General features: G+C 43.9%; 1 protein-coding gene across 1 annotated transcript in view; it reads right to left on the reverse strand.

Moving 5' to 3' along the window:
- LOC104689869 (unc-80 homolog, NALCN channel complex subunit) overlaps positions 1 to 24,520 on the reverse strand; it is a 149,909-nt gene extending 125,389 nt beyond the window's left edge. The window contains exons 1-8 of the mRNA XM_039555541.1: positions 24,092 to 24,520; positions 22,748 to 22,796; positions 14,462 to 14,618; positions 13,230 to 13,528; positions 10,590 to 10,713; positions 8,703 to 8,776; positions 8,060 to 8,199; positions 4,265 to 4,526 (exon numbers count right to left, since the gene is read on the reverse strand). Of these exons, the coding sequence (XP_039411475.1) occupies positions 4,265 to 4,526; positions 8,060 to 8,199; positions 8,703 to 8,776; positions 10,590 to 10,713; positions 13,230 to 13,528; positions 14,462 to 14,618; positions 22,748 to 22,796; positions 24,092 to 24,183 (1,197 nt within the window). The 5' untranslated portion in view covers positions 24,184 to 24,520. The remainder of the gene's footprint in view (positions 1 to 4,264; positions 4,527 to 8,059; positions 8,200 to 8,702; positions 8,777 to 10,589; positions 10,714 to 13,229; positions 13,529 to 14,461; positions 14,619 to 22,747; positions 22,797 to 24,091) is intronic.
- Positions 24,521 to 25,794: the final 1,274 nt, after the last annotated feature.

Raw genomic sequence — 25,794 nt, forward strand, 5'->3', positions numbered from 1 at the left:
CACTCTGCTGCCAGAGGAATGGAGAAAAATGCATTTAGCAATGTCAATAGTGGTGTACCACTTCGCTGCTTTTGACTCCAGCTCGTACTGGAGCTCCAGCATGTCCGGCACGGCAGCGCTCAGCGGTGGAGTCACTTCATTCAAGGCACGATAGTCCACAGTCAATCTCCATTCCCTGTCAGACTTGTGCACAGGCCAGATGGGGCTGTTGAAGGGTGAGTGGGTCTTGCTGACCACCCCTTGGCTCTCCAGCTCGCGGATCATCTTGTGGATGGGGATCACAGCATCTCGATTTGTCCGATACTGCCGGCGGTGCACTGTCGAGGTGGCAATTGGCACTCGTTGCTCTTCCACTTTCAGGAGCCCAACTGCAGAAGTATTCTCTGATAGTCCAGGCAGGGTGTTCAATTGCCTAATGCCCTCTGCCTCCACAGCAGCAATCCCAAATGCCCACCTGAGTCCTTTTGAGTCTTTGTAATAGCCGTTCCGGAGGAAGTCTATGCCCAGAACGCACGGGGCCTCTGGGCCAGTCACAATCGGATGCTTTTGCCACTCCTTCCCAGTCAGGCTCACCTCAGCTTCCAACAGGGTCAACTGCTGTGATCCCCCGGTCACCCCAGCGATGGAGACAGGTTCTGCCCCCACATGTCCCGATGGCATTAAAGTACACTGTGCCCCAGTATCAACCAATGCATCATATTTTTGTGGCTCTGATGTGCCAGGCCATCGAATCCACACCGTCCAGAAAACCCGGTTCTCCTGTGCCTCTTCCTGGCTAGAGGCAGGGCCCCTCTAGCCCTGGTTATCATTCTTTCCCTGGGCGTACATGCTCGAGGTCCCTTCAAGGGGATCCGACATATCATCTTCCCTTCTGTAATACCTGGCAGCTCGGTCATGGGAGGCTGAGGCTACCTTCACCTTAGCGGAACCCCCTCGGTTAGTGCCTCCCTCCTTGAGTTCACGCACCTGCGCTGCCAGGACAGAAGTGGGTTTCCCATCCCACCTTCTCATGTCTTCCCTATGCTCGCACAGGAAAAACCACAGCTCAGCTCGTGGGGTGTACCCTCTCTCTCTAGCTGGGGGACGACGGGCTCTGACTTGGGGGCCTGTGACTTGCACTGGTGCCACACTGATCTTCCTCATCTCCTCCCTCATCTCTTTCATCTCCTCTTTGAGGTCCTGGACCACAGCAGAGACATGAGCTTTCAGCGGACCATTGACCATACTGTCATAATTCCTGAGCTTGTTGGCAACAGAGCCCACTGTTTCTCGGGTATTGTCAGCATCAATCGTTGCAATGAAGGTGGTGTATTGTGGTGGCCCTAGCTTTGCCAGGTTCCACATCATCTGTCCTGTGCACCTGACCTTATCGGGGTCATTATCATGCTGTCCATCCCTCCCAAAGAGTACCTCTAATATTGCCACCTCTCTTAGCTGTTGGATCCCTTCCTCAAGTGTCTTCCACTGCATTCTATGATGGTACTCCTGCATTCTGTCTTTGTGAATGAACCTTTCTCTCACACTCATTAAGAGCCGCTCCCAGAGAGAAAGGGGCCCTGGCTCCCTCACAAATATCTGGTCCACACCTGGGTCCTGGGTCAACGATCCCAGATACCTTTTGTCACCACTATCCAGTTGCACACCTGTGCCCATAAGGTCCCAAACCCGAAGCAGCCAGGTTGTATAAGGCTCACGCCCCCTTTGCACGATGTCGTTTCGCATATCACAGAGACTGTCGTACAACTGGTACTCAGTGATGATTTCCCGCTCTGGCTCTCCTGCTGGTTATGAGGGCCCTGGTTCCCCATCATCATTAACTGGTCGTACTGGGTCTTATATTTGGTCTTATACTTCCTCCTCTGCACAGGGGTGACTGCTGCTGGCTGTGATTGTCCTTGTGGTTCGGCTGAAACCTGGACGGTTGTTACATCTGTGGGTTCCACTGCTGCACCATCGGACTCACCCTCTTTGGGGCAGGGAGAGGGTTTTTCACTAGCTGAGAAGGTGTATTCCCTTAGCAATTGGCATATCCCTGGGCACCTGGCCCATCTCCTGGCACATCTCCTGCATCCCCTTCTCCAGTACCCCCACCCAGTTTGGGTAAGTCCATTTTTGAGGTGGCTGTTGGGCGGTATCAGGCTGTGGGGCAGGGTCTAGTGTCTGGGGCTGGTCAGGCTCTGGGCTGGTCAGGCTCTGGGGTAGGATCTCTAGTGTCTGGGGCTGTGTCAGGCTCTGGGGCAGGATCAGGCTCTGGGGTAGGATCTCTAGTCTCTGGGGCTGGTGTCTGGGTAGTTATCCAAGCCAATCTCAACTTATCCCTGAGTGCTAAATAGAGTAGGCCTACCAGCACCAGTTGGTTAGTACTCAGATGGAATCTAAACCCTTCGAAAATTGGTGGGGTGGGCCCAAAGAACTGGTTGAGGGGTTGGGGAAAACTTCCCCTGGTGTCATTTCCTCACAGAAGGTACCATTTTTAACATAACCCCAAAAACATGCGCTCAGTGTGTGATAGCCCTTTATCCATGTGCCCACATTCCGGAGGAAGTTAAAAACCCATGAATTCCTCACCTCCTCAACCCATAGCGCAAGCTGGATAACAGCAATGGTAGCCTTAGTCAGAGGACCCATATTTAGGTAAGGAGCTGCAAAGGGGAAGAATATAGCCACGGCCACATGTCACCTGAACCAGGGTAAACTAGACCACATAGTGCTGCCTAACAAGGTTCCAATATCCAGCACACAAAATTAAGTTATCCAGGAACTGTTATTCCTTTTTCACCTCTCCCTCTTAATGCCCTCAGGACCCACGGTTGGGCGCCAAGATCTGTCTTGGTTTGAAAGACAGGTGTCTGCTAAGGAAGGCAGAAGCCTCCCTTGGAATGGCAGATGCAACCCCCTTCCCTCCAAGTCATTATAATTTTGAAATCAAGGGGCTTTTTAGGCAAAGATGTGGGAAATAGGAATAACAGTTCTTTACTATTATATATCTATATGTGTATAACCAGTCAAACAAAACAACAATAACTATGGCAGTAACAGAAAACAGAACCACAAACCCAGTCCCAGCCTTCTCAGCTGTCAGGCCCTTTCCCCTTGGGTGCAGTTCCGCTCGCAGCCGGCAGGGGCGCTGGCAGCTCCCGGTGAGCAGGGCAGGTGCAATGGTTCCCCCATGGCTGCAGGGGGTGCTCCGGGGAGCACGCGGCACTGGTGCCCTGGGATCCCTGGGAGGGATGGAACAAAGAAGCTTCACAAACCCCTGGGCAGCTGATCCTGGTGTCTGGCTAGACCCTCGGGTACGGCAGGCTGGAACGGCAGGCTGGAACGGCAGGGATGAGCACAAATCCCGGATGGCAGATGAGGTGTATCCAAACAGGGACCCCCCCCAGAGGTCTGGGCAGGCAGGGTGAGCACAGCTACAACGTAGCGAAGGCTCGAAACAACGGCGGGGCAGGGCTGGCCACGGCCCAGCTCCTAGCGGGGCAGGGAAGGTGGCTTTGGGATCCTGGGGCTTTCCAGCACAAGGAAAAGCAGCTGAAGAAAGCAGACTCCTCTCTGTCCAAACGCTGGAGACCCAACTGCCCACACACCCACGTGAAACAAAAAGGAGCAGACAGGTCTTTTGTTTTTCTTAAGCACCCAGCTATTTGTTCCCCTAGCAACATTTATGGGGGGTCGGGGGGGGGGGGAATTCCTTTAACAGAAAAAAAAAACCCAAAAAAACCAGGAGAGCTCCTAAAAACCCCAACAGTTATGCAATAAGAATAACAGCAGAAGAAGTAACAACATGGAGAGCTTTTGCTCACTGCCACTGTTTGCCAAGTCTAAGTCAATATTTTAACTCAAGTGTTTGTCTGAAGTGTGCAATACAGTAGCAAATGCAGTTTCTTTTCTCTCATTTGAGGGAGTACACCAGAGAAGCTCAGTGGGTCCTGACCATTACACTGTAATAAAAAGGCATTGGTAACCATTTCTTCTGACAACTACATTAGTATATTCTCACACTAAAAACTGATATTATCCTAGTTCACCCTAGATTAATTATCCCCAATCAACACTCCAGATCTTAGCAGTTACCAGCTCTGACCCTCTGCATCAGATTCTGCCTCCAAAACACTCATTGTTCTCAGGGTCTATTTTTGAATCAATGCAAGTATCTGACCTCTGTGCAAGTGAGTCAAAGCTGTGCCTATCACTACTTGTTCAGCAATCACTTCATAGCATCACCACAAATGTAGTTATCTTCTTATTGATGGCAACTGCTTACCTGGGTTTTATGGGTGTTCACCAGAGAGGGTGCAGCAGCCACCATGGAGCTGCTGCGAGGCCTTGGCAAAGGAGTAATCTCTGGCTCGGGTGGCTTCTCTGGTTTTTCCTGTAGCATGTGCCTCAGTCTTTGCAGGTAGTACATCAGTGACCACTGTGTGCCCTCCTCAGACCAGTGTGGTTGCAGCAGGCAGCGCAGCACAGCCACATCGAAGTATGTAGCATAGCGAGACTTCTGGCATGGTGGAATCACCAAGGACACCCTGTTCCAAAAAGCAGGAGTAGAAATGTTAGTCATCAGACTCCTTAGGCCTTCTTAGATACACGGCTCTCTGCATAAAGAACTGACTCTTTGAGACCAAGGTACCTAACTGAGGAAAGCATTATTGAAGAAACATAAGTGGATATTTAGCTTTCAGTTCCCCAGAGGACTCCAGTACATGCTGTTAAGGTTTTCTTGGATAGGGTTGCTTTCTTAAACTGTGATCTGAAGATAAGCCTCCAGTACGTGTGGTAACTGAATAATTTGCTCAGCAGGAAACAGACAACCCTAGAGCATCTGCTGTTCTGATACTAGTAATATATACTTAGAAATGGTTTACATTTGCACGTCAGGCCTTACTTAAGAAAAAGCAGGCAAAGCAGCTAAGTTAGTTAACCCTTTAAGCTCATTAAATTGATTCCTATTATAAGTGAAAGTTACTGTTATGGACATTCTTTGCCGAGGTGTTCTAGAGAAAAGCGCCTTTTTAAGCCCTCCCTATAATTTTCTTGCCCTATTAATTTCCCAATGGATTTTAATATGGAATTTCCTAAGTATTGTAGAAATTAATGCACACAAAAGCAACACATCTGTAGTGAGCATCAAAAATGAGAATCTAGAAATTTCAGATTTCAAAGGCATCATATGTCATTCATAGCCAATCTTTTTGCAATAAAATGCCCCAAACTTTATATTCCTAATCTTTTACACCACTTCTCTCCCAGAGGAGTACAAATGGCCTGATCTACCCTCTGTACGGTCACTATCTGTCAGAAGACAATCCATCAGAAAAGCAAGTGAAAGGGAGTCAGAGGAATGGGAATCACATGGCAAGAGAAGGTATGAAATCCTGGGGGTGGGGCAGGAACTCTGGAAATATTTTTTTTTTTGTTTGCTGAATACACATTTTGAATGTTTCCATACTGTGTGAGAACACACATCTGTGTCCTGCTTATTTCTGGGATTTTAGGATTCTATAAAAATTAAGAACACTTTCATGCACTATATTCTCTGGCATTTGAGAATCATCACAAGAACATCAAGTTTGTGCTTTGTTTTTTGTTAAAAGCCATTTTTATTAACAACTCTGCAAAACAGCATGCAAAGAGCGTGGACAGGACATCCCCATCTCCAGCTAGGTAGCACCACATTCTAAACAGATGGGTCCAAGGCCACACTCCAGAAAAGCCTTAGGGAACAGCAGCAGTACTGACCAGTGGGACCTCTGAGTGCTCAAGTGAAGTGCATGTGTTAAGCACTTTTCTGGATCTCTGCCCTGTGCATCCAAGGCATGTATGGAACTGGCATAGGAGAAAGAAGTGTGCAATGAACATTGACACCAACTGGAATCACATGAACCCTGCTCCATCTTACATGCTTGGAAACAGGGAACAGGTGTAAAGGCTGGGCTTGGATCAACGCATGGATCTAGAGCTCAAAGCTGCAAGAGCTGGTTTGCTGCCAGCCTCACAGGCCAATGCTAGAGGCACCAGCCTGTCTGTGTCAGCATATACCACACTATACGAAATACACAGATTCAAAGTTTCTCCCTTAGTGCTGTATTCCAGCTAAAAAGGCTGCAAGTTTGACAACTTTGAAATAAGCTGTTATAAAAACCTGAAAAACTGAATTAGGAAGAAGAAAACAATGCGAAATGGGAATATACTGTAACATTTTCCCCACAAACTTGATGTGAAGGGTGGTTTTGTCAAAGTCTAGGTTGTGTCACATAGATTTAGCCTGCAAAAACCCAGACGTATACTCAAAGTATCCCAGCAAAGGAAATAAAACCCGTCATCCCAGGAGCAATTGTGAAAGGTGATTGCTCCCTGGTCTCTCTGCAAGACCCTGAGCAGTGTTTGGGCCTAAATAGTTTTTCATGCTCCCCTATCTGTGGCACAGGCAAACCTGAGGCATGACACAGGCTGGAGCAAGGCATGATCTCCTTATGAAATATTTTAACTCAAGTCATTCCTGCAAAGTCTATTTCCCAGGCAGCCTGTTCAAGACAGCAGCTGGATAAAGGGCTGTGGCTTTATTTGCTTCAGGGTTAAACTGTATCATCTCTATATGAAGAATTACACGGAGTGGAGGAGTGACAGCTAGGATCAGGACAAGCCATTTGTTTAAACAGTTTCTGAAGAACCAGAAATTAAACTCTGTACTTCATTTAGAGGAAAATCTAGTGCTTGTATAATCAGCTCATGGTTGCCTGCGGCTTCAGGGAAAGTGGAAATATAGTCTTCCTTCAACCCCTGGCCAAGGACAAAGGAATACTTTGGCTGTTGGTAAGCGGAGTAAACAACATTTGTTTCCCAGTTGTCTGTTGCTTGGCAACCAAAGCTCCCTGTACAGTTTTAACTCATTAATTAGTCCTGCAAATGAGGAGGCATAATGATGGTCTCTTCAAAGCCTGTCTGAAGCCTCATCCCCATGGCAACCACCAGACCCTGCTTGACAAATTGATCACCTGATCCTGTCTTCTTAAAAGGTTGCTTGTTTTTTTTTACAGCTGTGCACTCTCTGAGCAGTAGTGTTCACACATAGAAAGGCAGCTCTGTCCCCACCTTCAGTTTTACTGGCTCACATTAATACAAATCAAATAAAGATCCAGAACTGACAACAGGCTTGATAAAAAATCCCAAGGGAAACTTCCTGATGGGATGAGAGCCTTAACGAATAGCTTTTTCCTTTGCACCAGTGAAAGGATGCCCTGAGCTCCCATTTGAGAGATCAGAGCTGTTCTTAGATGATATCCAGAAAATCACTCCATCCTATACTTCTTCTGTCACTGTATTTCTCAAAAGAGATGCAACAGGACCAAAGTTTTCAGAAGAAGTTTAAGTGACACTCCTAAATCAATAGAGACTTAAAATTATAGCACTCCCTCTCCAAAATCTCTGAAAATACTCATCACCTTGATTTACTTTATGGCACTACTGAGTGTCCAGCACTACTGAAAATCTAGTTCTACCTTTATGTGCCCAAATCTAGATGAATTTATTGGCGCCAAGCTGGAAAATCCCAGCCTGAGCACTGCAGGACAAGCTGGAAGCATGTTAGCAAGGCTGTGGTTCTTTGTTATTCTGTTCCTTTGGGTCAGTAGTCTAAAGCCAGCTATGCAGCAGGATGCAAAGGAGGCATAATGAAAGCAAGGGAGAGAGGCTTGCAAAAATTCTTTGCTAGGGGGAAAGAAAATCTGATCAGAAGGAAACCAGAAAATATACCAGTTGCCTGAAGCTGAATCCAGCCTAGAAGGTGTGAACCTGCTGGTTATTTTTTGAGCCTTTAATTATAAGAAATGAACATTCTAGAAAAGATAAAAGACTGTCCCAACAGTCCAGCTAGAGATTTCTCCAAAGAAAGCAGCACTGAGTAACAAGTGCTGCCACCTTTTTCATCACCCAGAACTGAGATTTGTTGAATTAACAATTTGATACAAACATCCAGCACCCTCAGCATGTACAGACGAGTGCATTCAAGATTCTACCACTGAATCGCATGAGCCCAAGTTTCTGCTGAAGGTCTTTGTACCTGGGATGTGCAGTACCTCTCTCCTGAGAGGTTTGGGAGGATACACTTCCATCCAAGGAATTTCCAGGATGACATGCTGAAACAGAAGCCTTTGGAGGTAGAGAATCTGACTGTGTTGTCTCACAAACCACCTGCAGTCCCTTTGGATTGGTGTAAAAAAGAAAACAGGTGTATATAAATATATTTATCTCTCCCATATTAGTTTTATAACTGCCATTTGAGCTCAGACATGACCATTACTTACACTATAATACCATGGAAAGACTGATCAAGCCTGCGGCTTATTAATACAAGGCACTGTACAGTCAAAGGGTACATTGTACATTGTACAAGGCTCTTGCCCAGGAGAATGATTTGGGAGGGAAGGGACCTTAAAATCAAGCTCCAACCCTCCTGCCATACACAAGATCAGGCTTCCATCCTATAAGACAGGATAAGGCCAAGGACATCCAAATAGCTATACCCCATACCCTTTGGTTCCACAGCAAATAAGGTTGGGAGCCTTAGATGTGAAGAGCTGTGAATAACTGTAATTTCTGGAGATGGAATACTTTAGGGCGGAAACTGCAAGCTCTCTTTCAATATTTATTACCCCTCCCTCAGCACCTCATTCAAGCTTGTCAAACCTTAGCATAGAATTTACCTCAGTACGTCCACTGTCCAGATTAGGGGATTCACAAGTCACGCTCTGATTATTCGTGGGAGAACTCCTCTTGGCTGAGAAGATAAGTCAAGGCAGGACATTTCAGAAAACGCCTCCTACATTATAATGCACTTATTATAAAATATTATAATACAAGGATAAGCCAGACAACAAAACCAGCATCTATCTGCTGCAGACTTCCTAGGCACTAGTCACAGCCATAAAAAGAAAATATGACTGGCTTAGTTTTTTCAGTTTTCTCCATTGTGTTGTCAACAACACTGTCTACTGAAAATCTCTATTTCTTTAAAATTAAATCTGAATATAAATTTCATCCTAAATCCATTTTCCATCCATTGTGTTTTCCTGTGCAGACTAGTGACTTTTATTTTGGAGTCCTTCATCCCATTTGTACATATATTCAGGTCCTTTTCTAGGTTACATCACTCAGAGTGTATTGTGATTTCCAATTTGCCAAATGCCTTCAGCACAGGAAATACATGGACGTCACACAGAAAGTCTGATCTGTAATACAAGGGCATCACACAGACTAGGATGACAAGTCTTGAAATCCTGTTGAAAGTTGTGCAGATACGACTTTAAATCACACCGACTCCAAAACAAATATTGCAAAGCTTCTTCATTAGATTTTTAAAATTTGTTGTTTGGAGGAAAATTTAAGTAAATTTCACTTTCTTTTTTCCCAGTTTGAGACAATGCTAAGATAGCAGCATCTAAAGACATAAAAGACCTCATCCCAATTAGTATTTCTGTCCTGCTGAAAAAACTTTCAAAACGTAATGGAGCATTTTCCTTTCAGACTTTACTCCTGAAGTCATTTTTAGGGACTTTCTGACCACACACTGACCTATAGAAAAAATTCCAATAGTCAAAGAAAACTTAGGACTAATTCCCTTTGTTAGTGCCAGGGCTGAAATACTATATTTTAGTTCTAGAAGTTGAAGCAGAGGGACGAAGAGCATGATGTCAAAGACTGTTTTAAATCATTTGGAAGACTTGAATCTTTTTAATTCTGGACTGTCCCAGTAGATCTACAAAGTCTTCAGAACAAAATATGACATCTAAAATGACCCATTATCAGAAGAATCTAATTTTGTGAATTACATTTTCACTATGGTTAAAATTATAGCTCCATGCTTTTGAGAACTGGAAGCAATGCTACAGCAGTTTACCCCGCTCACTTTCAATTCACTACCTTGCAGGAATTACAAAAAACTGTTGTCTAAAACATAACAGTAAAAAAGTTTCTTTAGGACTAGGCCAGACAAAAAGACTTGGAAGCCAAAGCTTTGGAAGCCTAAGCACCCAACTCCAGTCTCACTATGGCTGAAGCACAAAGGAAGAGCAACTCTATCCAGTATGCAAAAGTGAATTTACAACCTAGGCCTTCATTGGACTCTCTTGAAACTACCTTTTCTAATTTCGTAACATGCTGGAAATCAAATTTTAAATAGTAGAAGAACCACCTGTGTGCTCGTCACTGTTCATTTTTGTCCAGTGCCAGTTTGGGAAAGATTTCCTTGCTCATGTCAGGCTACGGAGAGATACTGTCTTTGCCCTTCTAAGCAACTAAGGAAGTTAAGGCTAACAGAAATTATATGAGGCTGACAGAAATTGTAACTCTACTGAAAAGTTATTAATTTCCTATTTGTGATGGTTCTCCCATCTCCTATTTAATTATTATGCAAATGTCAGTTGACTCTGAGGGGAAACAACCTTAAACTACTCTAAGGTTTGACTAGCTCCTGAAGGATCAACATACTCCTTCATATACAATGGCTAGAGAATGTAAGGGCAGCATCAGGCAAACAAAGGGAAGGGTTTCCCATATCTCAGGAGCTACATTACCATAGCAAAGTCACAGACCTGTAACAATGTTCCTGATGGGTTTTACAAGAGCATTGAAGGCAGAAACTTCAGGCTGCCTGTGTTCCCACATTGGCTGCCAAATAACAAGGCCACTAGCCAACCGGAATGTCAGGTCAGACTCCTAAAAAGAAAAACATGTTTTTTCAATTGTTTCCAGTCTATGAAGACTGTCATTTCTCCGATACACAGAAATAAGTGATACCATGTGCAGTTCTCCAATCAGTATATGCTAACTCAAGGGCTACTGACAATACTCAGCAGGCTCAATACATGTCAACTATGGCTAGTAAAAAATCATGGGGAAATTTCAGTACAAAAATATTTTTTTTTTCCAAATGAAATTTCTCTTCTAGTTAATGAACCCTGTTTCTCCCAGGACATTAAGTGGTAATAGAAAAGGCCATTCCTGTCACAAAGTATCTCTCTTAATTATACACAACCACTTTATGTTTAGCATTCAGGCTCAACTTTGAGATTTACACTCTAAGACTTGACCTTCTTCCCCAAAGAATAAGAATACTAAATATTAAAGCATTACTTAGAAATCGAGGAAACATGCAACAGATTTCTATGAAGTAGTGGTATATACTACTGTTCTCATTAGCATTGTTAGTACCTGAACTCTGTCGATACATAGAGACACTGCTACTATTTACACTTGTGCTATCACTATTTTACATATGCAAGCAGCTAAAATCATATAAATTAGTACACAAGTAAATCTTAGCAGGATCAAGGTGCAGCTATGCACTTACTTCACCTAAGGTCAGATCTACATTTAGGAGACACAGATGTCACTACAGCCCCAGCTATCCCCATCTGGCAAACAAACATGGTAAAAGCAGTTTTGGTGTCATAATTATAGGTGCACAACAGTTTCCTACTGACATAGCCCCAGATGCCTTGGCAATTGGAATGGATGATGCAGACAGAGCTAAAGGAATGGTAGGAACCGACTTCTTGTAGCTCTCCAGCCCTTCTCTTCCCTACCCTCTGTTAGTGCTCTCTCATCATAATCAACTCACAAGTTTGGCTTAAACTAAGCTTTGTTTTATTTACTGTTTTTACTAATAGTGGCTTGCAAGGCTTTAAGACCTGGTAGCAGTAACACTGCATTTTCACTTTGCACTCCTAGCTTGTGGTGACATGCCAACACTTCCACCTGCAGCTATGCAGTTACAGAATTACATGCATCCCCCAAAGCCTGATTTAAAAACACTTTGCTCAAGACACAAATCCTCCCAGAAGTTCGTAATTCAATAATTTAGGTCTGTCTATGCAAACGTATCATCTTCCTTAATCTAATGCATTACTATGGTTACTTGATCAGGTAGTATCCTTCCCCTGAGACTTACAAGTGACACAGAGAGGACAAAGCTCACTTAGTGAACTAGTTACATGCCTCATTTAACTTCTTTCCTGCACTTCGTTTTGATGACAAAAATGTGCATGTTTTAATGGGCTCTTCAATGTTCATCACCACAGTATTCCAGAAATCTCAGGAATTTTTAAGGTAAATTTGAGATACTGTTATTAACCTCATCTTGTAAACAGCACGCCAGAAAGATTTTTATAAAAAATTGGAACTCCAATCTGTAATAGCAAAGATCTACGTTCAGTTTCATTTCATTTATTCAAACGGCAGCCTGCATTTTTTGTATAGTGCTTGGAGGAATTCAGTATTTCCTCCTGTCCTGTCCCAGTGGCCTACAGAGAACTAGCAAAGAAGTATGCAAAATTTGGACTAAATAAATTTAACACTACTGTACAGTAACTCAGTAGCAGAAGTTAAGAAAGAATCTAGTTCTCCAGTCTTGCTTTCACCTGCCTTAATCAAAAGACTATCCTGTATCTCCTGTTCCTTCTTACCTTCTTCAACTGTTGCAGCTTAGAAGGCAGTATTAGAACAGATAACAGCCCCATCACTTCATGACTTTATAGCCCTTTTTTCAAGGACTTGCTCTTTTCTGAGGCCTAGCTGGAAACATAAAGGCTAAATGGCAGCCTCCTAGAGGCAGGAGTCACCATGCAGAAAAAGTCTTTTCATCACATCACTCTGCAAAGCTGATGCACTCAGCATAAAATTAACAGAGGAACCCCAGTAGACAGGAGGCCTGCAGCCTGCTTCATACTTCAGAGCAGAGCAAAGGAATGTTCCATTGCCTCTGCCACTGCCATGCTTAAAACACTGTCCTGGTAATTAGCATCAAGATGATTAGCAATGACAACAACAAATCCCAGTGGCAGCCCCAAGGTGGAATTCCTGAAAATCTAGCAAGGCATTTCTGAGCAATGGTTGAGAATCACTGGAGCAAGTTAAAGCCCACTATCCTTTCTGCAGTTTTCAGTACCCCAGAGACTTCACAGGGGCCACATATGTTTGGCACTCCCACAGGCTAAAAGTGGCTCACTTCGTTTTTTTTTGTCTTTGTGCCTGCCTAATGCTGTGGTGATTGTTCATGTCACTGGAAGGATTTCTTCTCAATGGCAGCAGTATTCTGCCAGCTTGATAAAACATTGCCAGTAGAACCCCAGTGTACACTGTAGGCTGAATTAACTAACAATCACAAAGGCAGAATCATTCCTTTCCTGCTTAGAGCTGTCTCCACATAAGAACCCCATCAGTGTACCACTTACTTTAATCCTGTGGACGAGGGGAGCAAAGAGGAACACAAATAGCTCTACTGTGGCCATGGAATTCTGGAAGACCTTCCTTCTGTTATTCTCCTCCTCATCAGTCATGACGCTGGGCCAGGGATGTCCTGGTGATCCTTGGTTTATAGCCTGGTGGATAAAGGCACTACTGCTCCCTCCCCAACTAGAGCCTCTCTCTCCTCCAAATCGGTCATTGCTGCAGTCTTGAGGAGCCTCCAGCAGCATCCAGTGAAGAGTGTGAAGAAGCTTTGTTTCAGCTACTCCAAGCTTATCCTGATGCCCTGTGTGGAAAAATGCATCAAAGTATCTCATAGGGTTTCAGTTAATGATACTGTTGAGATTGTTTTAGAGTCGCACTGGAGGCTGGACATCCAACTCCCAGATAAGCATTTGAAAATTAAAATTCTACAACTAAAAGGACCAGCATTCTGTCTCATTATGTTTGAAACCTCCTAAATCAGAAGCCTCCATTTACTTCACAGCATTTGGAGTTCAGTCTCTGCAATGTCAGCCACAGGGCATGGACAGCAGCATGGACATAGAGTAGTCCCAAAAGAAACTCACTCAACAGTCTGGTCTGTTTGACTTGGTTGAATAAGACAAAATGCCAGTGAGCACTGCAAGGTGCCCAAGCTATACCTTGTTAATGTTCCCTACTGGCATTCCTGCTGAAATCACTGCTGAAATCAGCACAAAAGTAAGTAAATTAAGTTGGATTTGGATTTGCCTCTCTACTGTCTGACTGACTATCTGCTGCGAGTCACATACATTGGTCTAAATAAAAAGAATAATAGGATGAAAAAAACCCAAAACTGAAGATATTAAAAGTTCCTGCTGCAACGGATCACTGCAGCATGCCTTCAAAGAAATATGTATTCCTTCGAGGAACCCATGGCTGCTGGATGCTAAAGCAAGTTCTATTACTGCTGGTAAATAGCTAGCAAAATGTCATGAACTACTCTGACTCTTTAGCTCATTAGAACACTAACTTTACTGGGGAAGCTTTCACAGATTACCATTCCATGCGTGTTGCAGGATCCCCACTGCAACAACCATTCTATAAATGAGAAAGACAATTGTCAAGAAAGACAATCCCCAGAAGAAACTACATAGAATTCTAAGGATTTAGAATTATGTTTGCACCCTGAGCAGCAATCTGTCATATTTTAACTGATAACTTCAGTAATGGAAAACAACCTCACATGAGCACTAACCTAGCTTATTCCGGTTGGAAAGCAATGTTGCAGTGCAGTGCAGCACATGAGGGAGCGCAGCTTGGACAAGTTCCCAGCGAGAAATGCTCTGGATGGCTTCAGAGAGAGCTGGAGAAAGGCCATGCAGCTTGTTTTCTACCAAAACTCTTTCAAAAGACTGAAAGTAAGAACAAAGAAAAAAAGACATTGTGTCTACTTCTGCACATTCCTTCCACTACATGAACATTCTGTTTTAAAAACCTCTAATCTCTAATTGTACAACTACAGCACATCTTATAATATTTTTCCTGAAAAATACAGACCATAACGAAAGCTCAGTAGACATATGGACATACTTGACTAAGAAATGAATGGACCATGCAATATATTTTCTGCAATAGAAGAGAATTGAATCCAGTGTCATCTGTATATTAATAAGTGCTGACATCAAGCCAGACTTGCAGCTGTGCTGGGTAAAGCCAGTAATCCTGATTTACAGTTTTGCTGGGCATGCCAGTAATCCTGTTAGAAGTTACAGGAACTAGGAAAGCCTGTATTTGTGGAGCTGAGTGCTGGATATTCTTAAACACATGTGCTCTTTCAGTTTAGTGTAACATAAAGGGCAACCCTCTAAAGGCATATGGGCCTTAGGAAATGTTTTCCCACCCTGTCACAAAAAATTATCAGTGTACAAAAATTTTTGTCGAGCTATGATGTAATAGTTTTGTGAACAGTTACAGAGCTGACGGCTGCAGCAAGTTCATTATTTCCACATCAAGCATCACAAAATAAGGCTATCTGCCTCTAAAATCCCTAAGAAAGCTCCTTATTGCTAGTTGTTCCCACCGTTTCAATAAATTGCTGCTCTGATCAAAGATCTCATCATAGGTTACAAGTGCAGTTATATTCAGTGGTGGCCAGTGAGCCTATGTTACAAGGGATAGAGAGTTCTCAGTAAGACAATTCCCTAGTACCACAAGAACCTCTAGGTTACGGTGACCAGAAAGGCTTCTCCCAGGATGCATTGTTCTGTTATGGTAATCTATCCCAGTTTGGATTCCCTGGTTGGCTGTTAGCCTCTGCCCCCTCGCTGCTTCCCCCTCGCTTCCCCATAGGTCCCTGTTCCCTAATCCCGCCTTTTTCCCACCCCCGGATAAAACCCTGAGTTCTCCATTGTTCTTGTCTTTGCCTCTGGAAACCTTCACAGTGTAGAAGCAATAAACTGCTCCTGTGGAACGCCATGCAAAGAACCTTCCCATCTCTTTGCCGTCAACTTTATATTGAAGCTATCTGTGCGTTTGTGTGTGCACGCATGTGTGAGTGTATTTAGCAGATTTAGCGGCTTAGCTGTGGAGACGCTGTTTAGAGATCATTGCACATTGCACTCCGGCACAGGACCCCACAGAGCCAGAGGGCTTAGTAATAATATTCCTTCACTGAAGTACCTATAGCAAAGATAATGACAATGCATATCCTTGCCATAAACCAGCTTAGCCTCATGGCTACCTATTTGCTCACAAGCTGTTTCACCAATTTTATCAAGCTCTGGGCAAACAAGTAACTGTTGCCCAAAAGATGTTTCAAAGACCCTCATTCCACATTCATAAAGCTTATCCTGCAACACTAGTCATACCAATTTTTTCCTTTTGAGGAAAATTGAGGGGGTGGTCATAAGAACAGACTTAGTTACAAAGAAGAGCAAAATGAGCATGTCAAAACATGCTCTCCTGAACGAGCAACCACTCCCAAGCATGGCATGCTAACTTGTGGTAACAGGCACTCTCCTGCCTGTCCCAGCAGCTGGGCACACTTTTTCTCTTGGTTTGTGGCCCTGTTTGCTGGTGTGGGCAGACACGAGCTTCTCTACCAAGAGGCCAGGTGTCCTGATGCAAGCATTGTGCTGCACCACTGTAGTTTTATGGCATCCAGTTCTGCTCTGGCCAGCACGGAGGCACAGAAACATGCATCTATCCATTATACGGGACTAAGACTATGCCAACAAAACGAACCCTGAAATACTGTCAATAACCATCAGAGCTACCAACAAATATCAGTGTGCAGAAGGCCACACTAGAAACCCCAGGTTGCAGTCAGAAAATGTAATACACTTTCCTTATGGACCAATGGCTGAAATTGGAGGGCATTTGCTGTAGTATATGAGAAAACCATTGTCTGCCTGAGGATTAGTCAAAAATCATGTGCAATGGATCACGTTTTCAGCAATCTGTGTTTCTTAGCAGCAGGAGTGGATAACCTGCCTACCAGGGAAGGGATGCTTCAAGTCACTCTTACAACAATCTGCTGGGGGCCACAGTGTCTGAAAGGAAAACAGTCTCTTCCTTTTAATCCTATCAGTTCAGTAATGGGAGCAAAATGAAGGGATAGCTGATGCTTAGAAAGCCTGGACAGGCCAGGGAGCAAAGCACCCACAGTAAGGCCTAACTATTCTGTTCAAGTCAGGATTCACAGTAGCACTCTGAGAGCACATTAGTATAAAGACAACAGAGATTTAGAATCAGTATCCCAGCCAAGGGATTACTACAGAACAAAAGGGGGGGAGTAAATGCAGCAAAGTATCCGCAGAAGCAGAACAAGGGGTGCATGGTTACAAATACCACAAAGTTTGAAAGAGCCACTGAAAAACATGAGGTTTTACTTATTTTTATCAAAATGGGACAGGGACCACTCCTTACTCGTTGCTCCAGCCCACACACTCCTATTTCCACTCATCCATCAGCTTTGGGGCTCACTGAATCCTTCACTCAGCCAAGCTAAGACTCTACAAAGCCAAAAGGAAGGCCAGCATACAGGTAAGTGGTTCCTACCAGGTTAGTGAGCTGAATTAGCTCACCAAAAGGCTGCCAAGCACCAGTGCTGACCGAGGCTTATTGAATTGAATGATCTCACCTCCAGTACAAAAGCCAAACCATAACCTCACACTTCAGTAGAGTTGACAAAGCTATTCAGTTTGCAGGGCAAGGGGAGAAAAAAAATCACTGCGAGCACCATCATTATTCTGAAGTGTGACAGAAGACACATTGCTGTTCCCTGGCTTTCCATTCAAGGTCTCATTCCTGGGTACTTCAATGGCATCAGGTAGAAAGTTCCCCAGCAATTGCCTTCTGCAAGCTCCGACCCACAGTCCGCCTGCTTCAGAAACTCAAGAGGCAGCTAAGGAGGTTGCCATTTTATCTTTAGATTGGGCTTGTATTTATCATAACATTTTGGGCTTCTGAGCCCTCGTGAAGATTGCCCTTGTGGCTAGCCACCAGATTCTCCTGTTCTTTCCTGGCCTGAGCAGAAAGCTAAATATTTCTGTACCACAATGAAAGATTAGCTTCTGGAATAGCTTACGTGATCACAAGCATCTGAGACATAAGTACTGTATGTTGCCAGAAAAACGCAAACACAAAAGCTGCTCTATGGAAACCATTGAGTGTCCATGCCTGCTACAGGCACTGCCTGGTACAAAACTGCTATTGTGGATGTACTGTCAGCACACCAACTAATTGGCACTAAGCCCCACACTGATAACTCACAAGCAAACCAACAGGAACATGCAGTTCTTTGGACAAGTGTTCCTGTGGAATTTGCCTGGAGTTCTCCATAAAGGTGCAGCTTCTGTCTATACCAGATATTCAAGATGCAAAGTCCTGTGTTGCTCCTGGAGAGCCTCCTTTTCGGTCTGCTATGGCTCTACTCTGTCAGGACCTGCTATAGGGAATATATAGACATTGGGGCAGAAGACCTCATTTTCACCCTGCATGAACTAAGCAACTGCTGCTACAGCTGAGAGGAGTTCCATGCTTAAAATAAGAAGGCTGAATGAGAATGTCTGAACAAGCTCCCTGTAAGGGAGTCAGAAGACAGGCTGTCATACTGTCAGGCTGTGGGTATGTCTAGAGCCACAGCCTCAGGGCTCAGGGCCGCAGCTGGGCTAAGAAAACAGCTACCTACTTATAGCAGGCTTGTTCATGCCTGCAACATCCCCCACACCAAAGGCAGATGAAGAACGTCTGCCAAGGGGATAGTAAGGAAAGTCAGTGCCTTGGCTGGAGAAACAGTCCCTTTCAGCAGTGCTCTGTGTATGTGTTCAGCTCCCTCAGGACCACTTACACTAGCATTTTTCCTTTTAGCCTAGTGGTGACAGCTGTTTCCCAGGGAGTGGCAGCCAGCCTTGTCTGGCTGCCTTCCCACTGCTGCTGTTCTCCTTTTACCTTCATCTCTACCAAGAACCAAAGGCACTGCCAAATACCTTGTGACCAGGATCAGCCTGTGTGCCACTGTCTGCTCTGTCCTGTACTTCTTGTCTAGGCATCTTCAGGCTATCTGTTCCCATTCCAGCAGCATTTTTGCTGGGCTTTGTCATGGTTTCCTAAACAGCTTTGCTTGAGTTGCATGAACTTCCCCTGCTCTAAGCCCAGGGAAGCTGTACTTGCAGTGAATTGCCTAAGGCAGGAAGAGGTCAGCCAGCGGTTGACTGAGGGTGCCCAGAGGTTGCCAGGGGTTCCCAGAGGTTATCTTGGGAAGCTCAGCACCTCCTGTTACATCCTCTCAGGAATGCCAGGGAGTATCCCAACAGATCTGCACATGAAAAAAAAAAAAAATTAAAGAGCAGGGCCCAGTGCTTAACCCAGTGCATGTTCAGAAGGACCATGGCAGAAACACAGAGAAATGGTTAGTGCTTCTTGAATTGCACTTGAGTCCTTGGTGGGGACCTTACTGCCCTGTCATTACAAAGCTCAGTCTCCATCATGGAGGAAAGCTGAGACCACTGCTGAAGTCACTTCAGACTGACTGGAAAGAGCTGAAAGTACAGACAGAAAGGCAGGTCCACTGAGCAAGGAAGAATTCCTAGAAAGATCTAGGAACCTAGGAATTCATAGCACAAGGGATGGTTAAGACTCCATTTTTTACTATACAAAGCGATAGTATAAACATTCACAAGTAATGAAACACAGATGCCAAACATTTTACTTACAGAAATTCAGTTTTCTGCAACCATGTCCATTAGCTGGATAAAATAAACATGGCCTTTTTCTGAACTTTGTTCCGTATCTATACTTTAATTATTCATAATAGCAAAACATGTAATTACATTTTTAAAAACAAGCAAAAAAACAAGCTAACAAAAAAACCCCAAACAAACTGTCTTGGTTTGAGACCAATTTGGAGGAAGCTGTCCGAAATGAACGTCCCTCTGTTAGAAGGCAGTTTTCAGCAGCCCCTCCCCCACCAGGTTTGCAAAGAAATTCCTTGGAGGAAAGTGAAAAAAAAAAAAAAAAAAAAAGCTGTTTATTTAACAAGTAAAGTGCATGCAGGCATGGAAAAAAGAATGATGTTAAATAATAAAACCTCTCACTGTGGAGAAAACCTGGTGAATTCAGAGTCCTTTGTAGGTGTGGCTCTGCTCTCTCCCCGGAGCTGGGGTTTGGCATGGGCCCCCGGGCCGCAGTGTACAGCCTCCTGGTGATGTTCTGGTGTTGCTGAACAGTCCAGAAGAGAAGAAGAAAAAGCCAAAGTCCCAGGGAAAAAAACCTCAACTTTCTTGCTTCAGCTAGCAGGCTAGCTAAAAAGCGAAGAAGTTTAACTCTCCGCCTCTCTCCTGGTAAACAGGGCCAAAAGCTGGCTAAAAGCAGGAAGGTGCTTTGCTCTGCTCTGTAGCAGCAGGAACGCAGGGGAGTGTGTGTCCTTGAACACAAGACCGCTTGGCTCTCTTTTTTTTTCTCCTTTCTCTTGGACCCAGCTTAAAGACACAGAAAGGCACAGTATTCATGTCTGGCACAGAGCAGGTTGATAGGGGATACAGCATCAGAGTCACCCCAAGACACAAACAAACAAAAAACCAAACAGAAAAGAGGGAAACTTTGAATTTGCAGGATCCTTCAGAAAACTTTTGAGTTCTTCCATGGCCAATGCAATCCAGAGTAGTAGAATTTAAACATATCTTTGAGTTACTTACCATCACCCCAAAAACACATTAGCTTTGTACAGCACTCACATGGCATTCCTGTGAGGTCATTTACAGCTTTGAGTCATGCACATTAGGAATGGCTTTGTGTCAGGGCAGAACAACTTCAGAATGGGGAGGAGGAAGAACATCAAATCCATACTGAGGCGCAAACATATTTAGATGTTGTAAGACAATGTATGGGGGGATGGTATTTATCTTCAGCTTAAAGGCTACTATTCATAGACCAATTGAAGTAAATGTGTAAGTGTGATGGTTCAGGTAAAGACAAAAATGCAATTAAAGAGCCAGTTTTTTCCTCAAGTATTATGGTATAAAGCAAAGCTCTACGAAGCAATACAATATACTCTTGCAGACCAGATGGTGTACTCACTGAATCTCAGCCTCCAACATCTGCTTCCTCAATGCACAACATGCAGCAAGTTCTACTGCAGCAAGTTTAGAGCCAAGAATAATAATAGAATACTGCACAATGTTGTGTCATATGCATTGCCAGATGGTTGACAGACTACAGACATGCCTACAACAATTCTGGCTAGAGAATTATAGAAGGACACATCATGTAAACAGGTGCACAGCATTTTTAGGCACACTAAATAATATAGGGGTGTTAGACAGTCAGCAGGAGGTTTCAGAAGACAAGTACCTGTCAAGTTCCAGAAACCTTGTCTCATCCATGCACTCAGCATTCTGCTGTCCCAATGGATAATACAGAATGTGTTGATGTGGGCAGACATTCCTGTGCACCAGCAGGTAGAGGAAACGGATGAAAGAGAAGGCAACAGATGTTGCCAGTTCAGGCTGTATCCCACAAATTTCTCAGAACTACATCCCACCTTTGAAAATTGTCTACTATAATTTAATGATTATGTTAAGAACTGGAGAATATTCAAGTTCTTCATCCAAATTTATTGGAAATTTATTGGATCTTTATGAAATGCCTTTTTTCAGAGCTCCTCTTCTCTTGGCTGAAGCATGTGATTTATGTTGTCTCACAGTTTAGGGGTTTTTTGGGCATTGCTTGTTTTTTACACTTAGTAATTTCTGGTATGTGCTCACAGAAGAAAGATGCTTTAGAATTAGCCTCGGGAACCTGATGCCAACAGTACAGCAGGAAGCAAAGGAAGTCACAGACAGATAGGTACATCATAGAGAAGGCACAGAGAAGGAAGCTCTGTCCCTCTATGCAACAGTAACAGGTATGAGCCCACAGATGAAGCCACATCCTCAGATTAGAGGTGCTCCAAGACATCACTCCTGCACACTGCCGAGGCTCCTGGCAAAGGATATAAGGCAATAAGCTCCATTTTCCAGCCTCTCAACAACCAGGAACTGTCCATGGGCATTAACCAGTGATGATTCTTTTTGCTGCATGGGCTAGAATTGAAATACATTTTACTCACCCAAGTACACACTAAGCCAGCAGTCCTCTATCTCTATTTGGTATCTAGCAAAAACCATGAAAAATGTATGTATTTCTTGGAAGAAAATGACTCAGCAACAGATAAAGCTTCTCCAGCTTAATGTCTTGTGAGAAGGAAGTCAGAAAATTGCTGCAGAGTGACCTAAGAACTTTAAACTATTAAGATACATGTCCAGACCAAATTTTTCCACTCTGTCAAGTTTGGCTGCAACTGACTACTGTATTTTAAGTAATCCAAAGACCAGCAACCATTCAAGAAATTCTGAAATTCTCTAGATACCCATCTTATTTGAACTTGCTTCATGTCTTCCCTTTTTCCTCCTTTTTGGCAGTAATTTGAGGCTTTATTTGAAGTACATTTAGAAATAAGAGTTATTTGTATCTGCATAATAGCCTCTCCTTAATCATGCTGATAAGATATTCTCTCTCTCATTTCCAGTAGAAGTGTTTCCCATCTTGCACAATGGTAAAAGTATTGCTCAAAGCCTGTTAGTATTGCTTAGATTTTCCATATTTTAAGCTTGAAAAACCTTCAGCAATCGCAAACTGAAATGACATCAATCTCATGCAAAAGTACATCCACACAGGATGAACTGCAAGGTTGGACCCAGATTGTCACAGCTCAGTTTGTCTACGTCATTATTTAATTACTACAGTGTTACTAATTACTTACTTATTACTAATATCCAAATAAATTATTTTTGTTGTGTCTAAAGATACACATGATATGCAAATTTTCTAGATGGGAAGAATTTAAAATCCTTCATGTGATAAAAGTACAAAATGAAGTTGAATGAACTAAATCCACTTCTGGTATAAGCTGAGAAGCTTGCTGATCAGCCACTCTGGTTAGATTGACTTGCATGAAAAGTTAGTTACCAATAAGAGTTGAAAAAGAGACACATGTACATACCACACAGGAAGCTTCATATTGTTTCCCCAGTTTAGGTCTTAAAAATGCACTGAAAGAAAGGAGAAGCAGCATTAGAGACCCAGTACATGAAAGTGTAATTTTCTTAGCTATTTTTAGGATTTTTCTCATGTCAGAAGGTTGTCAAAAGGCTGAGAAACTTAATGTAAAGGAAGACATAAGCCAAAACTATGTTCAGATACCTGTTGATGACATCTGATAAATGCTGTTATCTTTCCAGAAGACAAAGTGCCCACCCCGATATGTCAACAGGCATTTAATTCAGCCCACAAATTCTTAGGGATAAAATCTTCCATCAGACAATTTTCAGCCATTTTACCTCAGTGAAAGATTTTCAACATATTCTGTTTTAAATTTGTTGAATATTACTGAATTGTGCCTTGCCTCTATTTTAAGCTAGAGATCCATGTGCCAGCTCTGTATTAAATATTTTTCTGCACAGCTGCTGATGTGGAAGGCTTATGGTGAAGTACAGGCCTGTATGCTGTATGTAGAGAACGCCTACCCTCTGCTATCATTCTCCTCTGGAATGAGATCAGAGTAAATATTAAAAAAATAATCAGGTCACCTGATTGCAGGCAATTTTTTTGTTTGTTTTGGGCTTTTTAAATTTTATTTTGAAGGACACTGACTGTGGCATAAGGGGATTTTGTGACTGAGGCCTTAAATTAGAGCCACAACCTTAAAATCCTCCAACCTCCCCCACAGTGTTTTCAGTTTAAAATTCTATTAGGACAGGAGACTGACAGGGTTCACAAGGAACATAAAGCCTCAGCCATACATTCAGCTAGTCCCTCACACATCTCCAAATCCTCACTCTCCAATCCTGTGAAATTAGACTTTGACATATCTGTTTGCATGTTGACCTCTCAAAGCATAGATTACACTTCCAGGATGGCTGCAAATACAGATAGAAGCAAAGCTGCAGGTCTGGTGCAGCACTGACAGATGCTGCTTCTGGCACAAGAGCTCTGTGAGTTCTCTTAAAAGATGGGGGATAGGGGGCGGGATGGACGGGATGGGGAGCATGAACAGGGAGGAAGGGAAAGGTGCATCGAGAAACATAGACATGGATGCTTTAAAAGTCAAATCAAGAAGCTGACTTGGACTGCCACTCGGTTAAGCTGCCTTGAGACCTCCTCACATACCCGATACACACAAATTGCTCTATACTGAGTGCAGTTTTTTTCATGTCTTCATGTTGCAGCTGCAGTATAATAACTGCATCCTCCCTGCCACTGGGCAGCAGCTGGCCCGCACCCCCCTCCGCACTTCTACTGCCCTGTTGCAGCTGTATCCCAAGTGCCCAGGGCTTTCTGCTCTTACCTGGTTTGCCTCCATAGGAACGTCTGGATGGGCAGAGGGATGCCACGGCCACTCTCCTGCTCCTGGCCCTCTGAGCTTTTCCTTTTCACCATAATGCTGATTACAGCTGCTGCAGTCTCAGCAGACGCACCAGTCGGGATCTCCCACGGCTGCCTCTCGCTCTCTGCAACTCTTTACCCTCTCCCCTCCATTCCCTGCAGCCCACCCCCTCCCTCAACTCCGCTGGTGCAAAATGGCTGCAGAAGGCAGGGAAGAAAATCGGGGGAGCGAAGATGTCCGCGTCCTTCAGCTTCCTCCTTGCCTTCAGCACCTCCCTCTGTGGACAGCTCCCCGCGCCCAGAGCCCAGAGAGGGCGGGCGGTGACGAGGGAAGGCGAGCGGGCGGTGCAGAGGCGGCGAAGGCACCGCCCCGCCAAACTTCCCGCACCACGCCGGGAACAACAAGCCCCGCAGCAACAGGGCTGCTGCCGCCTCTCCCCATCGCCACCGCCGCAAAGTTGGGAAGCCCCGCCAGTCCGCAGCGAGAGGGATTCGCAGAGCATCCCGGAGCCTGCTGGGTCGGGAGAGCGAGTTGTCCCTCCACCCTCTTTCCTTCACCCAACCCCCCGCCCCCCCGTTTCTCCGGCCCGCCGTCTGTCTTTCTTTCTTCCTTTCTTTCTTCCTTTCTTCCTTCCTTCCCTCCCTCCTTCCCTCCCAAATGGCGACAGAAGGGAAGCAAGTCATAAACCCTCTCTGAATGTGAAAATTGGTGGTTGGGAGCAGAGGAACTTTGGGGTAGTTATTCCATAGATTTTTCTCACCCAGAAGAGCTGAGACAGAGGTGGAGAGGATGGAAAGTGCCGAAGCAGATTTACTGGTGTTTCCAATTAGACACCATACTGATTTGACTAATACAAGCATATGTTTGAGTCAGGTTTGCTGGAAATACTTCTCAGGCACTGTTAGATTAGCTCTCCTTCTCTACCTAACAATATCAGAGGATTGTATACTACAACAAATAATGAATAGAATAAAATGAAAGACCAATGCAAGTTCATCCCAAACAGTTTTCACAGAAAAAAAAGTTACATTCTACTGCTTATATGAAAATACTGAAAATTTAGAGAGATGCTCGAACAAACCAAGGCCCTACTTCTTCCTGTTTTTCAATCTTCCTACTTAATGCTAGGCACCTAAAGATTCACCAAGATCATTCCTTCCTGATCATTCCTTCCTTCACCTGAACAGATGAAAACCGCCTATTTACTTCCTTAGGAGTACTTTATGAAAGAGGTTTGCTGAAAAATCCAGTGCCACTACTTAGATAATTTGAATTTACTCCCACTTGAGATAATGTTTTTTCTGTACTGCCCAAGACAGTACTTCCTTGCAGTGACTTAGGCCAGTTTGCTCTCCAATCAGGGAGAACAGGACCTTGTGATCTACATTTTGCTTAAATCCCCCTCTTGAACAAAAGGACTATTAAGACAACTAACTAGAAGGTAATCTGTTAAATAAAACAAATACATTTGCAACCAAAAAGTTTTGTATAATTAAAATCACTAATCTCCCTGAGCACTGAAATGCTGAACCAGTTGGCTTTGTTCATATTGTCTGATGGGGTTCTTTGCTAGCAGTAACTTGTGCACAGAAGTATGGCCTTTTTATTAATAGGATTACCTTGTTCAGACAGGAAAGCTTTTAATTACCATGTTCTTTTCTTCC

This window comes from Corvus cornix, chromosome 7, assembly GCF_000738735.6.
Source record: "Corvus cornix cornix isolate S_Up_H32 chromosome 7, ASM73873v5, whole genome shotgun sequence".
Classification (NCBI taxonomy): Eukaryota; Metazoa; Chordata; class Aves; order Passeriformes; family Corvidae; genus Corvus; species Corvus cornix.